The sequence below is a fragment of the Piliocolobus tephrosceles genome, chromosome 21 (genome assembly GCF_002776525.5).
Source record: "Piliocolobus tephrosceles isolate RC106 chromosome 21, ASM277652v3, whole genome shotgun sequence".
In the NCBI taxonomy this organism is placed as follows: Eukaryota; Metazoa; Chordata; class Mammalia; order Primates; family Cercopithecidae; genus Piliocolobus; species Piliocolobus tephrosceles.
In genome coordinates, this window is record NC_045454.1 from 32,815,043 (window position 1) to 32,830,377 (window position 15,335).

The window sequence follows — 15,335 nt, forward strand, 5'->3', positions numbered from 1 at the left end:
CCCAACAACTGCAGAATACACATTTTATTCATCAGCACATGGAACATTCTCCAAGATAGACATACGATAGGCCACAAAACAAGTCGTAATAAATTTAAGACAATCAAAATTATATCAACTAGTCTCTCAGACTGCAGTGGAATAAAATTGAAAATCAACTCCAAATGAACCATCAAAACCATGCAAATACATGGAAATTAAATAAATTTTAGAAATTAAATAAAAACCATGGAAATTAAATTAAATATAAAGTTAAGATCCACCCGTTTCTGAATGATCATTGGATGAAATCAAGATTGGAATTTAAAAATTTTTTGAATGGAACAATAATAATGGCACAACCTATCAAAACGTCTGGGATACAGCAGAAGTGGTGTTAAAAGGAATGTTCATAGCATCAAGAGCCGCCATCAAAAAAAGTCTGAAAGAGCATAAGTAGACAATGTAAGATAACAACTCAAGGAACTAGAGAAACAAGAGCAAGCCAAACCCAAACCCAGCAGAAGAAAAGAAATAACAAAGATCAGAGCAGAAGTAAATGAAACTGAAACAACCACCACCAAAAAATCCAAACCATAAATGAAATGAAAAGCTGGCTCTTAGGAAAGATAAATAAAATTGATAGACCATTAACAGCATTAACCAAGGAGACAGAAGATCCAAATAAGCTCAATTAGAAATGAAACAGAAGATATTGCAACTGATGCCACAGAAATACAAAAGATCTTTCAGGGTGACTGTGAACACCTTTATGTGCACAAGTTAGAAAACCTAAAGGAGATGAATAAATTCCTGCAAATGTACAACCCTCCTAGATTAAAAAAACAACAACTCTGAACAGACTAATAACAAAAAGTGAGATTGAAATAATAATTTTTAAAAATTGCCAACCAAGAAAAAAAAAAAAGTTCAGAACTAGGTGGATTCACAGCTGAATTATATTAGACTTTCAAAGAAAAATTGTTGGGGGCAGAGCCAAGACAGCTGACTAGAAGCAGCATCCCATAAAAAAGAACTATAATAGTTTGTGAATCCTGCACCACAACCTGAGGTATCCAGGTTCTCTCATCAGAACTGACTAGGTGGCTGGCGTGACCCATGGAGAGGAAGGAAGAGCAGTGTGGTGCGCAGCCCACCTGACACCCACATGGGCCTGGGGAGCCCCCACCCCCACCCAGCCAAGGGAGGTGGTGAGTGAACGTGCTACCCATCCTGGGACACTGTGCTTTTTCCATGAAACTTGCAACCCATGGATTAGAAGATTCCACTCATGAACCCACACCACTGGAACCTAAGGTCCCAAGTGTTGGAAACAAGAGCTCAGAGTCACAAAGCTGAGAGCTGCAAAGAAAAAGAGCACTGAAACAAGGAATTTCTCAGCAAGGCAAGGCAAATTTACTTCTGCAGAAGGGTGCCAGTCTTGTCTCTGGCTGTTGTGAGAGCACAGCATACAAGGGAGGGAAGGGGTTTTTATCCCTAACACAGTCCCTACTTCTGTGTCTTGCCCTCTTTGGCTGGAGTCAGACCGCACAATCTAAACTAACTCGATGGCTATTTTAAATCGAGACTGGCAGGAAGGTTGTTTACAGAGCAAGTAACTAGGAGCGAGGAGCACTTCTTCCAAATAAGGAAGAAATGTGGGTTACAGATTGCGAAGGGGAGAAGAGATGTTTACAGAGCAGGTAGCTAGAAGCGGGAAGGTACAAGGAAGTTGATTTTGAGAACAAAGAACAAGGAAGTTACCCTTTGAAGAGGAACTTATTATGCCTGACACAACCCTGGAGCTGAGCAGATTCTCAGCAGCCTGTGAGCTAGAATGTGCTTAAGCCTGTAGAGTTCCCACTGGAGGGGTGACCAGCACCACAGTTGCAGCTGGCTGCTGTCTCAGCTGTTTGAGCTTCTTGGGGGAGGGACAGCAGCCAACACTGGAACTTGAAACGGCCTAACAGGCTAAGCTCCCTGGGTGGGGAAAGGGCAGCAGCCATCTCCATAGCCCCCGGCCGCACTTTTCCCCTGCTAGATACAGGGAAACTGGATAGCTTGGTCTCAAGAGGTGTCCCCCACAGCCCAACACACTAGTTGTTCCAGACTGTGGCCAGAATGTCTCTTGAGGCCTGACCCGTCCCTCCTCACTGGGCAGGGCCTCCCTGCAGGATCTCCAACAACTCCAGCCAGGGGCTCAGGAACAGAACTCTGATGTTTCTGGGCCTGAGCCCCTAGGGGGAGGGGTGGCTGCAGTCCCTGTGGACCAGCAGACTTAGCCTTTCCTCCTGCTAGTTCTGAGGAATTTGGGCAGCCCAGATGAGTGGGTTTCTCCTCAGCAAAACACCCCCCTCCACAAAGGAACAAAGTGCTTCATTAAATGGGTTCTGCTCCCCGTGCTATCCCCTGGTGACCCTTCAACAGGGCTTGTCAGACACCCTATACGGGAGCGATCCTACTGGCATCAGGTTGGTGCCTCTTGAGGGCAGAGATCACAGAGGAGGGAGCAGACACTCTGCTGTTCTCCAACTTTCTTGAGTGACATCTCCAGGCACAGGAGTATACCAGATAAATAGGGCCTGAAGTGAACCCCCAGCAAACTGCAGCAGCCCTACAGAAGATGGACCTGACCACTGAAAGAAAAACAAACAAACAGAAAGAAACAACAGCATCCAAAACAAAAAAGCACCCACAAAAACCCCATCCAAGGCCGGGCATGGTGGCTCACATGTGTAAAAAGGTTAACTTGTTTTTGTGCTTGGCTATTGTTTTTAAATAACTAACATATAGAAATAGTTTGAAATAGACATTTCTCTGAGACAATGCTGGATAAATGCCTAAAGGGACTCACACAACCTGTTCCGAGACTTGGTGACCATTATTTGTGTCCATGTTCAATTGAGTTCAAATTTAATATTTAACTTTTCCACTACATTTGGCCTCAGTTGGATACTCAATTGTATGAAAATACCCTCACAGATATATGGGGAACACATAGTTGATATAGATTACAGACACAGGGTAAGCACCGGAGAATTAAAAGCACAATTAGTAAAAATTAAACCCAACATGGCTTTGCAATCAGAATAATATTGTGAGACTTGCCAGGAATATACACACCACATTCAGTATGCAGTAAGGCCCAAACCCCTCCTTGGGCTCTGGTAAGCATCTCTAATACCATGTGATTTTGCAACACAACAGTACGCAGCTGAGCAAATTCATCTGATAACAACATAAGGTCAGTGCTACTACCATTAAGAGCTTTTTCTACATGTAAGGTAAATGTTTTAATCTATTGCTGAAGCAGGATTGTACGGACAGCAGGGGAGAATACTGTGATAGGGTACCACCGCCAGGGAGGCCAGCGCATTTGTAACCAGCCAGGTTTGTAAGCATCTAGATTACTGGGGAGGGGAATATTATCGCGGATAGTGAATGAACTTAATGGCCACACCCAAGTACATCTCCCAGCAAAAGTGGCAGCAGGTATCAGCACCCATAGGATCTGCACACCCAGAGGGCCCCCCTGGGGACAGCAGTGGAGCTACCATAATCATAGTGTACTAATTACTATTTAATTCTTATTAAAATAGGAAAAGGGATTGTGGTTCACTGGGCGCGATATTGTTGATTTGGAGTATGTGTTGACAATTGACTGGAGAAACCCCAGAGAAACATTAGAGGAGTCATTTACGGCCTCCAGACAAAGCAGGGGCTATATGGAATCCGGCCACCAGCACAGCAGGTTTCCAAAATATACGGTTCCAGGACTATTGGGCAGGATACCAAAGCTTTCAATACAAGGTGAGGGTGCCGTTCACCTTTTGTCTGACTTGGCAAAGATAGATTCTTTAGTGTGGTCAAAGGAAGTCCAGGTTGGATTGCAAGTGTTGTTGTTATGGCCCCATTGGTAACGACATAGCCATTCAGAAATACTGTCAGGGATGATTCTCCAAGTTTGCCCATTTTTGGCGGCCTCCGGCAACTCGATGTACAGCCAACATAGATTGCAGTTGGCTTCTGTTGCAGCGGTGGCTACCCAGGTGATGAATTTATTCTTGGCCTCGGACACAAAGACACAGGTGCTGACCACTAGTAGATAGGTTATTCCCTGTAATAACAAAAATGGAGGGGAACATGATATTGTTTTTCATCTTTAGGAAATGTTACTACGCCTTCATTTTCTGCTTTCATAGCTACAAGGTCACCAGCCTCAGGATCGGGATCTGATGGATGCTGTACCCATATTTTGACTCCAGGATTTAAGCTACCTGTACCAGGGGAGCTGAATCCCCCAGTTCTGCATGTAGACTCTATTGGGCAGAGATTTCCTCAGGGTTTGACTGTGGACAAGGTACCACTAACAATTGAGCAACCAGCATCTGTGGTTTTATAGCAAAAGAATCTGGAGCGGTATTGTGTAAAATGACCTTTAACTCTCCCTGGTAATCGCTATCAATTATACCACCATACGCTAGAATGCCTCTCATTGCAAGGCTTGAACATGTTGCAATCCATTTACCTGCATTCAAGTTTGCAGTTATGGTGGAAATTTTGACCTGTTGCTGATTAAATAGTCTGTCAAGAGAAAGCAGAGATGCCTGAGCATCAACATGGAAAACAGGGTCGGGCGCAGTGGCTCATGCCTGTAATCCCAGCACTTGGGGAGGCTGAGATGGGTGGATCACGAGGTCAAGAGATTGAGATCATCCTGGCCAACATGATGAAACCCTGTCTCTACAAAAAATACAAAAATGAGCTGGACATGGTGGTGCGAGCCTGTAGTCCCAGCTACTCGGGAGGCTGAGTCAGGATAATTGCTTGAACCTGGGACGTGGACGTTGTGGTGAGCCCGGATAGCGCCACTGCACTCCAGCCTAGCAACAGAGTGAGACTGAGTCTTAAAAAAAAATGAGCTGGGCGTGGCGGCCCATGCCTGTAATCCCAGCTACTTGGTAGGGTGAGGCAGGAGAATCTCATGAACCTGGGAGGCAGAGGTTGCAGTGAGCTGAGATTGCACCACTGCACTTCAGTTTGGTGAAAGGGCTAGAAAAAAAACAACAACAGGCCGGGCGCGGTGGCTCAAGCCTGTAATCCCAGCACTTTGGGAGGCCCAGACGGGCGGATCACGAGGTCAGGAGATCGAGACCATCCTGGCTAACACGGTGAAACCCGTCTCTACTAAAAAATACAAAAAACTAGCCGGGCGAGGTGGCGGGCGCCTGTAGTCCCAGCTACTCCGGAGGCTGAGGTGGGAGAATGGCGTGAACCTGGGAGGCGGAGCTTGCAGTGAGCTGAGATCTGGCCACTGCACTCCAGCCTGGGTGACAAAGCAAGACTCCACCTCAAAAACAACAACAACAACAACAACAACAACAACAAAACCAAACATGGAACACAGTGATAATGGTAGTGTGCACCAGGATTCAGATACCTTACCAGTATTGTTCTCACCAAACTTCTTTATTCCCAATTAGCCATTTATTTCGTTGCCAGTGGGGCACCCAGGTGGTAAGACCATTTGCTACTGACCAAGAGTTGGTATACAAGTGACAAATCCCTCTGGTCTCCTCCTGAATAGCTCAGAGGATGGCTACCAGTTCAGCTAACTGAATGCTCCCATCTCTTCCTTCATCAGAAATGCTTATGTTTTTAAGAGGATTATAAGCCACAGCCTTCCAGCATTGGGTCCCACCAATGTATTTGGTGGATCCATCAGGAAACCAAGCATATTTCTGATCCTCTGGGCTTAGTTCTTCAAAGGATGTGTTCCATTTGACGGGCAACACGGGGTGGCGTTTCCCTCTGTATCTGCAGGACTTATTCAGTGTTTCCTGCGCTGTCAAGTTTTGTCCATCCTCATGTAAAAGTGATACCCCCTTTGGTTTTGGCTTAGCCTGGTTTTGTATGTCCCATTTCCATTTTATGATGCTACTTTCTTGAGTGTGCCCTATCTGGTGGGTTTTGGGGGAACTCATGTCTCAGGTCATAATAGCAATTTCAGGCCTCATAAAAACATCATGGTTGAAGCAGAGGTGTTCCATTTTGAGCAAAGCCCAATAGCAAGCTAACAATTGCTTCTTGAAAGTGGTATAAGCTTTTCCGGCCTCTGGTAGTTTCTGGGTCCAAAACCTGAAAAGTACCCTCTTCCCATCTTGTTTCTGCCCAAGGCTCCAATTAGCATGTTGATCTAGGACAGTTACTTGGAGTTCTACTGGCCCATCCCGTATGGGCCATAGATCCAGGACCAGTTGCACTGTTTGTTTAGCTTGTTCCAACGCCATGCTGTCTTTCTTTCCCCAGTGAAAGTCATAGCGTTTTCTAGCGACTGCATGCAGAGGTTGTAAAATGTTACCTAGGTGGGGAATATGATGTCTCCAGAATCCAAACAAGACAATACATTTCTGGGCCTCCTTCTTAGTGGTGGGGTTTGCAAATTCTAGTATTTTAGCTCTAGCTTTTGGTAAAATGGACTATTTCTTTGCATTCCATAAAACACCAAGGGATTTTACACTTTGTGCAGGTCCTTGAATTTCACTAGGGTTAATTTCCCATTTTTAAGATAGGAGCTGGGTTTTTACCTGCTTCAAGCCCCGGTTGACTAGTTCTTCAGTTTTACCCTGACCAGGCCGCCTGGATAGCTGCTTTTTTGAGCAATAGGCTGATAGCTTTGAGCTTGATCAGTCAAGACATTGACTGGCATTGGGCCAGGGCCAGTCCGGAAGTCAGATGAGCATTTTCCTTTTCCAGCTCACATTTCTCTTGTAGCAACCAGACCGTATCTCGATAAATTAATTTATAAGCAGTAAGGAAACACCATCCATTTTGGGATGTCCCCTCAGCATCTCCCTTGCTGACCAGAATCCCCTGCAGCACTTCACGCACAGTCAAAGGTTTAAATTGCACTCATTTAGATTCCCAATTCTCACAAAGGCCAGTTCCCCTGGACCATTTACTCAACAAGAAGGAGAACTGGGGGGAGTTCCCATCCTGGGATATGGGAAATCCCTGAGCCTCCAGCCCTGTCCTTCTGGTCAAAAAGGGGCACACTTGTGTTTCCAAATCCTATTTGTGATGCCAAAAATGTTCTGTGCTGGAAATGTTGAGAGGGAGAAGAAAAGACACACACACAATACCTTTAAGGGTAAACAACCTTTATCCCACGTAAATGGCAATGCAGACATTATAGACTAATAACATAATAAGCAAATGACATAATAAGAAAATAAATATAAGCAGATTGATATAATAAGCAAATTGCAATAAGAAGGGGAGACAGGAAAAGATATATATTTACCCTCACCAGGCTATGGAGGATTCACCACCAGAAAGGGAAGCAACAGCCACGACTCCAGAGTCAGACACCTGTCTGTGCACAGATTCACCCATCCTCCACAAATCCCCCTGGCTTGATGAATCGGCTCTGTCTAGGCAAAGGGCAAGGTGAACCCCTTGGGCTGTTACACAACCTCCGCCTCCTGGCTTCAAGTGATTCTCCTGACTTAGCCTCCGGAGTAGCTGGGACTACAGATGTGCACCACAACAAACGGGTAACTTTTTATATTATTAATATAGATGGGGTTTCACCATGTTGGCTAGGCTAGTCTTGAACTCCTGACCTCAAGTGATCCACTCACCTTGGCCTCCCAAAGTGTTGGGATTATCGGCATGAGCCATCCGTGCCTGCCCCTAAATGATTTCTTTCTATCTCCTATAGCAGTTTGAAATTTCTTAAAGGTTGTTTCAAATTGAAAAAATAAAAAGAATGTGGATAAAAATAAAATATGAATAGATAAAAAATTACAAGATATTACAAAATACATACGTAAATCTGGAGTGGTCAAAAATGACAAATTTGATTTATTTATAAGGTTTTATTAAAATTAGCTTTAATAAATAATATACTATTACCAAAGTAAAAGTTATGATTTTCTGTTATGTATTATTATTATTTTTTTTTTTTGAGATGGAGTCTGGCTCTGTCGCCCAGGCTGGAGTGCGGTGGCCGGATCTCAGCTCACTGCAAGCTCCGCCTCCCAGGTTTACGCCATTCTCCTGCCTCAGCCTCCCAAGTAGCTGGGACTACAGGCGCCCGCCTCGTCGCCCGGCTAGTTTTTTGTATTCTTTAGTAGAGACGGGGTTTCACCGTATTAGCCAGGGTGGTCTCGATCTCCTGACCTTGTGATCCGCCCGTCTCGGCCTCCCAAAGTGCTAGGATTACAGGCTTGAGCCACCGCGCCCGGCCTGTTATGTATTATTAACATGACAGCAAAATACTTCTGGTCACCTTTTGAATACATTCAACAAGAGAGAGATTTAAAAAAAGAAATAAAATTTTCCCACGCTCTAGGGTGGGCGTGGCTCAGCTCAGGGAGGAAGCCCTGTTTGAAAAGGCTGCTGCTTAGGCTGTGGCTCTTTGTTCACTCAGCCCAGCGTCTGATCACATCTTCTGTCACTCAGGGCCTGAGGGGGCGAGGCCTTAAGCATTATCCAATCAGGGACGCTGGGCTGGAAACCGTCCAATCAGGCACGCAGCCAGAGTGACCCGTAAGGCTTCCGGGTTTGGCGGGGCCTTTGTCTCTCGCTGCAGCCGGAACTTCAGGTGTCTTCTTCACTGCTGTGTGTCCTCTACTCCTAGAGGCCCAGCCTCTGTGGCCCTGTGTCCTGCAGGTATTGGGAGATTCACAGCTAAGACGCCGGGACCCCCTGGAAACTTAGAAATGGTGAGAGTGCCGGTCCGACATCCCGAGAGAGGGGGACGCGCTGGTTGGAACCGGTGGGAAGTAGCTGTGGCGGGACTCAGGCCTCCGGGCAGTCAGCTCCACAATCTGCACCCCAAGTTCTGCTTGCCCAGCTCGGCCTCAGCCCCGTTCAGCCATAAGATGGCGGCTACGCCGACAGCCGGGCCCACGGGCCTCCTGTCTCTTCCCTGCGCAGTGACCGTGCTGTGGCCCGGAGCGCTCTGTGGGCAGCTCTGCACCCGCAGCGCCCCATCTCTCCCAGAATGTGCAGGGACCACCGGAGGGTCGTCAAGGGAGAATCCTGACTCGGGGTGCGGGTCAGGGAAGAGCTGGAAAGGGAAGAGCTTTGGTCCGTGGGGTTCACAGTTTCTGTTTTCTGCGATTAAAAATTTATGGGGCCGGGTGCGATCGTTCACGCCTGTAATCCCAGCTCTTTGGGAGGCCGAGGCAGGCGGATCACTTGAGGTCAGGACTTGAAGATCAGCCTGGCCCAAATGGGGAAACCCCATGTCTACTAAAAATGCAAAAATTAGCTGGGTGTGATGACAAATGTCTATAATCCCAGCTTCTCAGGAGGCAGGAATGAGAGAATCGCTTGAACCCGGGAGGTGGAGGTTGCAGTGAGCTGAGATCCTGCTACTGCGCTCCAGCCTGGCAACAGAGGAAGACTCTGTCTTAAAAAAAAAAAAAAAAAAGTAAGCACCTTAAAATTTCCTTCTCTTATGTAAACTGTGTTTGAGTAATTTCCCTGGATTTTTCAAACACTTAGTTTCAAAAACCAAGTGAATAACTGATATGGAAATTAAAGCTTGAACCTAAGAACTCCAAGCTAAGGCTAATATTAAGCCTGCAACAGGATGTTATTAAAGACTCAGTTTTTTTCTGGGGAGCCTCCCCTGCAGATTTCCCAGCTTGCTCATCCCAGCCATGGAAGGAGTCTTTATCCTGAGAGAAGCTACAGAGCCCTAGAAAGCTGGGGATCCACAGGCAGTTGCAGTTGAGATTAAGATGAAAGGAAACTGAGAGGGTCTTACTGGTGATGAAGTTTTTATGTTTTGCGGCACTTTCTACACTTCGTAAAATAAAAAACATTAGATTTATGTAAAAAAAATGAATTCCAAAAAATTATTGCAACAGCAGAAAGTGCCAACTAAGTATAAGATCTTTATGGCTTGCAAAGATGTAGGCAGAAAAGAGCGTTCTTTTTTAGGGAGGAGCAAACAAGATTAGAAAGGAGGTGGGAAGGGAATAGCAAATGGAGAGTGAAAAAGTCAGATATTAGATCAGAGAATGTCTTACCCTGAAATCAGCGTGTTCTTAGGAGGGACCTAAAATGGGGTTGTATGTTGACTCAGACTCAGACTGAGGGTAGCACAAAGTTCAGGAGCCTGAAGGAGGGAGATAAGCTTAAGAAAAGTTGGACTAAGGATTATTTTATTTTAGGCTAAGTGTAGTGGCTCACACCTGTAATCCCAGCACTTTGGGAGGCTGAGGCAGGTGGACCTGAGGTCAGGTGTTTGACACCAGCCTGGCCAAAATGGTGAAATCCTGTCTCTACTAAAATACAAAAATTATTGGGAGGCTGAGGTGGGCAGATCACCTGAGGTTGGGAGTTCGAGACCAATAAATAAATAAATAAAAATAAAAATAAAAAATGCAGGTATGGTGGTGCATGCATGTAATCCCAGCTTCTCATACGACTGAGGCAGGAGATTCGCTTGAACCTGGGAGGTAAAGGTTGTGGTTAGCCGAGATCGCAAAACTGCACTTCAGTCTGGGTGACAGAGTGAAGAAATAGTTTATTTTGAGCATGGAAGACAAATTCAGCTGATTTTTTTAATGAGAAAAAGGAGAAAATGTGCAGTGTGTGTGTCTGGCTGTGTGATAAGTAAGAAAAGAGAGCACCATCTAAGTCATAATGGGAAGAGTGTTTCTTTCCATAAACTGTTCCTGGAGCACACAAAGGATGGAGAATTTTATTAATCACAAATACTTTCCAGGATTATCTATGTGTTTCATCTTTCCCCATCTCTTTTCTTTGTTCTATGCTTTTCTTCCATTTGGCTTTTCCTGGTCTGCATTTCATATATGAAACTGGTAAACCTAACTACAGTGTTTTGCTGAGCTCTGTGAGTAGCTCTACCAAATTATCGAACTTCAGGGAGGTTGTGGGACTCCCTAGTTTTTAAACAGTAGTTCAGAAGCGTAGAAAAGCCCATGGGAGGCCGGGCGCGGTGGCTCAAGCCTGTAATCCCAGCACTTTGGGAGGCCCAGACGGGCGGATCACGAGGTCAGGAGATCGAGACCATCCTGGCTAACATGGTGAAACCCCGTCTCTACTAAAAAATACAAAAAACTAGCTGGGCGAGGTGGCGGGCGCCTGTAGTCCCAGCTACTCCGGAGGCTGAGGCAGGAGAATGGCCTAAACCCGGGAGGCGGAACTTGCAGTGAGCTGAGATCCGGCCACTGCACTCCAGCCCGGGAGACAGAGCGAGACTCCGTCTCAAAAAAAAAAAAAAAGAAAAGCCCATGGGGTTTGTGACTGGCATCTGCAGTGAGGACAGTGTTGTGGGACCAAGCCCTGAATCAGGGTCTGTGTTGACGCTGGGTGGTGTCAGAATTCAAATATTAGACAGTGTGTTGGTGTTGGAGAATTGTTTGATTTTCAGCAAACTCTACAAATTTGGTTCCAGAAAAAAGATATCACAGAGGCCTGGCCTGGAATAAAACTCTAGGTGTTTGGGAATGGGAGCTCTGCTGTCCAGTACACAGGCTGTCACACTGCCCATTGTCCTGTGATTCCAGGTATTCTCGCAGGGTGACAGAGGACTGAAAACTTAGAAGAAAGGAGCTCTGATGACAGACCCCCTTTTCCCACAGCTGCCACCACGGGATTCCCACCCACTCACAAACACACACACTAGACATTGACATGGCCACACTCTTCTGAGGTGTAGGCACCACCCTCAGGAACTTCACCATGGCATTTTTGATCCTAGTGTTTCTTGGCAAGAACCCACAAGTCTCTACAAGTCTCCTGACATATCCCCACCCCCAGATATTAAATCTGCAGCAGCAACCTGTTTTCTCCACCAACCTAGCATTTTGGACCAGCTGTTCATAATCTCATATGTCTGCATGCACACAGTAATAAATCAGAGTACAGCTGCATTGGGACTACTATCTAGCAAAGATCGGTCCTCTCACCCACATTGCACTCTCCCACCCAGGGATTTAATTTTTTTCTTTTAGTTTTTATTTTTGTTTCGGGGTATACTTGGGTTTGTTTTGGTACATGGGGGTTTTGTGTACAGATTATTTTGTCACTGAAGTATTAAGCATAGCACAAAACAGGTATATTTTCTGATCCTCTTAGTCTTCTACCCTCTACCCTCAACTAGGCCACAGCATCTGTTGTTCTCCTCTTTGTGTTCATGTGTTCTTATTATTTAGCTGTTACTTATAAATAATAACATGCATTTGGTTTTCTGTTTCTGCATTATTTTCTTTTTATTTCTTTTTTTTTTTTTTTGGAGACGGAGTTTCAGTCTTGTTGCCCAGGCTGGAGTGCAGTGGTGTGATCCAGGCTCACTGCAACCTACATCTCCCAGTTTCACGTGATTGTCCTACCTCAGCCTCCTGAGTAACTGGGATTACAGGTGCGTGCCACCACGCCCAGCTAATTCTGTATTTTTAGTAGAGATAGGGTTTCTCCATGTTGGGAAGGCTGGTCTCAAACTGCTGACCTCAAGTGATCAACTGACATTTGACTCCCAAAGTGCTGGGATTACAGGCATGAGCCACTGCACCAGGCCTCTGCACTTGTTTTCTAAGAATAATGGTCTCTAGCGTCACTGATGTTATAGGAAACAACATGATTTTGTTTTTTAATGGCCACAAAGTATTCCATGATATTTATGTACCGTATTTTGTATTTATTTAATTTTTGAAGACAGGGTCTCCCTTATTGCCCAGGCTCGAGTGCCATCGCATGATATTGGCTTACTTTAGCCTCAACCTCCCAGGCTCAAGCAATTCTCTCCTGCCTCATCCTCTTCTTGAGACTACACATGGGCATTACCACACCTTGCCAATTTTTCTTTTTGTATTTTCCGTGGAGACAGGATTTTGCATTGTTTTCTCAGACTGGTCTGAAACTTCGAAGCTCAGGCAGTCCACCTGCCTCAGCCTCCCAAAGTGCTGGGATTACAGGTATGAGCCACCGCATCTGACCATACCATGTTTTCTTTATCCAGTCTACCATTGATAGGCATTTAGGGCCTGTCCATGTCTTTGCTATTGTGAATAGTGCTGCAGTGAACATGCATGCGGATGTGTCTTTATAATATAATAATTTATATTTCTTTGGGTATATACCCAATTATGAGATTCCTGGGTCAAATGATAATTCTGTTTTTAGTTCTGTGAGGAATCACCACACTGCTTTTTACAGTTGTTGAACTAATTTACACTCCCACCAGCAGAGTATAAGCATTCCGTTTTCTCTGCAACCTTGCCAGTATCTGTTATTTTTTGACTTTTTAAAAATAGCCATTCAGACTGGTGTGAGGTGGTATCTCATTATGGTTTTCCTTTTAATTTCTCTAATCATTAGAGATGAGCATTTTTTTTCATATGCTTGCTAGCCACATGTATGTCTTCTTTTGAAAAGCATCTGTTCATCTTTTTTGCCTACTTTTTAATGGGGTTGTTTGTTTTTTTCTTTTAAATTTGTTTAAGTTTCTAATAAATTCTGGATATGAGATGTTTGTCAGAGGCAAAGTTTGCAAATATTTTCTTTCTTCTATAGGTTGTCTGTTTACTCTGTTGATAGTTTATTTGCTGTGAAGAAGCTCTTTAGTTTAAATAGGTCCCATTTGTCAATTTTTGCTTTTGTTGCAGTTGTTTTTCGTAGCTTCATCATGAAGTCTTTGCCAGTTTCTATGTCTAGAATGGTATTTCCTAGGTTGTCATGCAGTGTTTCTTATAATTTTACACTTAAGTGTTTAATTTATCTTGAGTTGATTTTTGTATATGCTATAATGAAGGGACCTAGTTTCTGTCTTCTACATAGTGCTAGGTAGTTATTCCAGCACCATTTATTAAAGAGAGAATTCTTCCCACATTTCTCTTGTCAGCTTTGTCAAAAATCTGATGGTTGCAGGAGGGTGCCATTATTTCTGGGCTCTCTATTCTGTTGCATTGGTCTTCAGCTTGAGTCTCTCCAGCCTGGCTTATCATTGGGCCATCAGCCCAGGGTCACTGGAAATTCCCTCAAAATCACGTAGGTGTCTTTGAGGCATTTGAGGATGTTCAGAGCAGAATTGTGTTAGGCTGACAAGAGTGGTTAATTCTCCTTCTGTCTCAGTGTAAGAGAAATGAGTCATTCTGTGTTTGTTCATCCCCTTGTTGGTTGGTACCCAGATGAGAGTTTCTCCAGTTTTCTGGTACTTGGACGATAAAGAAGGAAAAGATCTGGAGACCCAAATGGACAAACAAGTTGCTCCCATTTTATAGGGCCATTAAAAAAAACTATTAAGCAGTCTTGGTTCCTACAATCCAGAAACTTTTAGTCTAGACAAGCAACTGGATAAATAATTGAATTATGCATCATACGCTTGGTACAATAAATAGATGTGTCCAAAATCTGAGGCTTTATTTAGGCCACTTTCTTTATATTTTTGAGATTTCTGGTGTCTACATCTGAAAGCATATTTATGAACAGAAGAATTGTTATTATAAGTTCTTTTTTTTTTTTTTTTTTGAGACGGAGTCTCTGCCACCCAGGCTGGAGTGCAGTGGTGTGATCTGGGCTCACTGCAACCTCTGCCGTCCTGGTTCAAGCAATTCTGCTTCAACCTCCTGAGTAGCTGGGATTACAGGTGCTGGCCACCACTCCCAACTAATTTGTATATATCTTTTTTTTTAATTTTTGTATTTTTAGTAGAGATGGGGTTTCACCATCTGGTCAGGCTGGTCTCAAAGTGCTGAGGTCATGATCCACCCATGTCATCCTCCCAAAGTGCTGGGATTATGGGCGTGAGCCACCATGCCTGGCTGTATAATTTCTATTTCTTTTACCTTGCCACGTGTACATATTTATTTTCTAATAAAATTACCCTAGAAAAGCTGGGTGTGGTTGCTCATGCCTGTAATCCCAGCACTTTGGGGGCCCAAGGCCGGTGGATCACAAGGTCAGGAGTTCGGGACCAGCCTGTCTAATATGGTGAAATGCCATCTCTACTAATAATATAAAAAATTAGCTGGGCATGGTGGCAGGCTCCTGTAGTCCCAGCTATTCGGGAGGCTGAGGCAGGAGAATGGCGTGAACCCGGGAGGCGGAGCTTGCAGTGAGCTGAGATCGCGCCACTGCACTCCAGCCTGGGCAACAGAGCGAGACTCCGTCTCAAAAAAAAAATTAGCCAAGTGTGGTGGCACGCATCTGTAGTCACAGCTACTTGGGAGGCTGAGGGAGAAGAATCACTTGAACCCTGGAGGCAGAGGTTGTAGTGAACCAAGATGGCACTGCTGCACACCAGCCTGTGTGACAAAGTGAGACTACATCTCAAAAAAAAAAAAAAAAATTACCCTAGAAAACCTTAAAGGATT

General features: G+C 44.7%; 1 protein-coding gene across 1 annotated transcript in view; it reads left to right on the forward strand.

The window, feature by feature from the left end:
- The first annotated feature begins 8,512 nt into the window (after positions 1–8,512).
- Positions 8,513–15,335, forward strand: part of LOC111524851 (zinc finger protein 737) — a 29,942-nt gene continuing 23,119 nt past the window's right edge. The window contains exon 1 of the mRNA XM_026448196.1: positions 8,513–8,708. Coding sequence (XP_026303981.1) covers positions 8,706–8,708 — 3 coding nt within the window. The 5' untranslated portion in view covers positions 8,513–8,705. The remainder of the gene's footprint in view (positions 8,709–15,335) is intronic.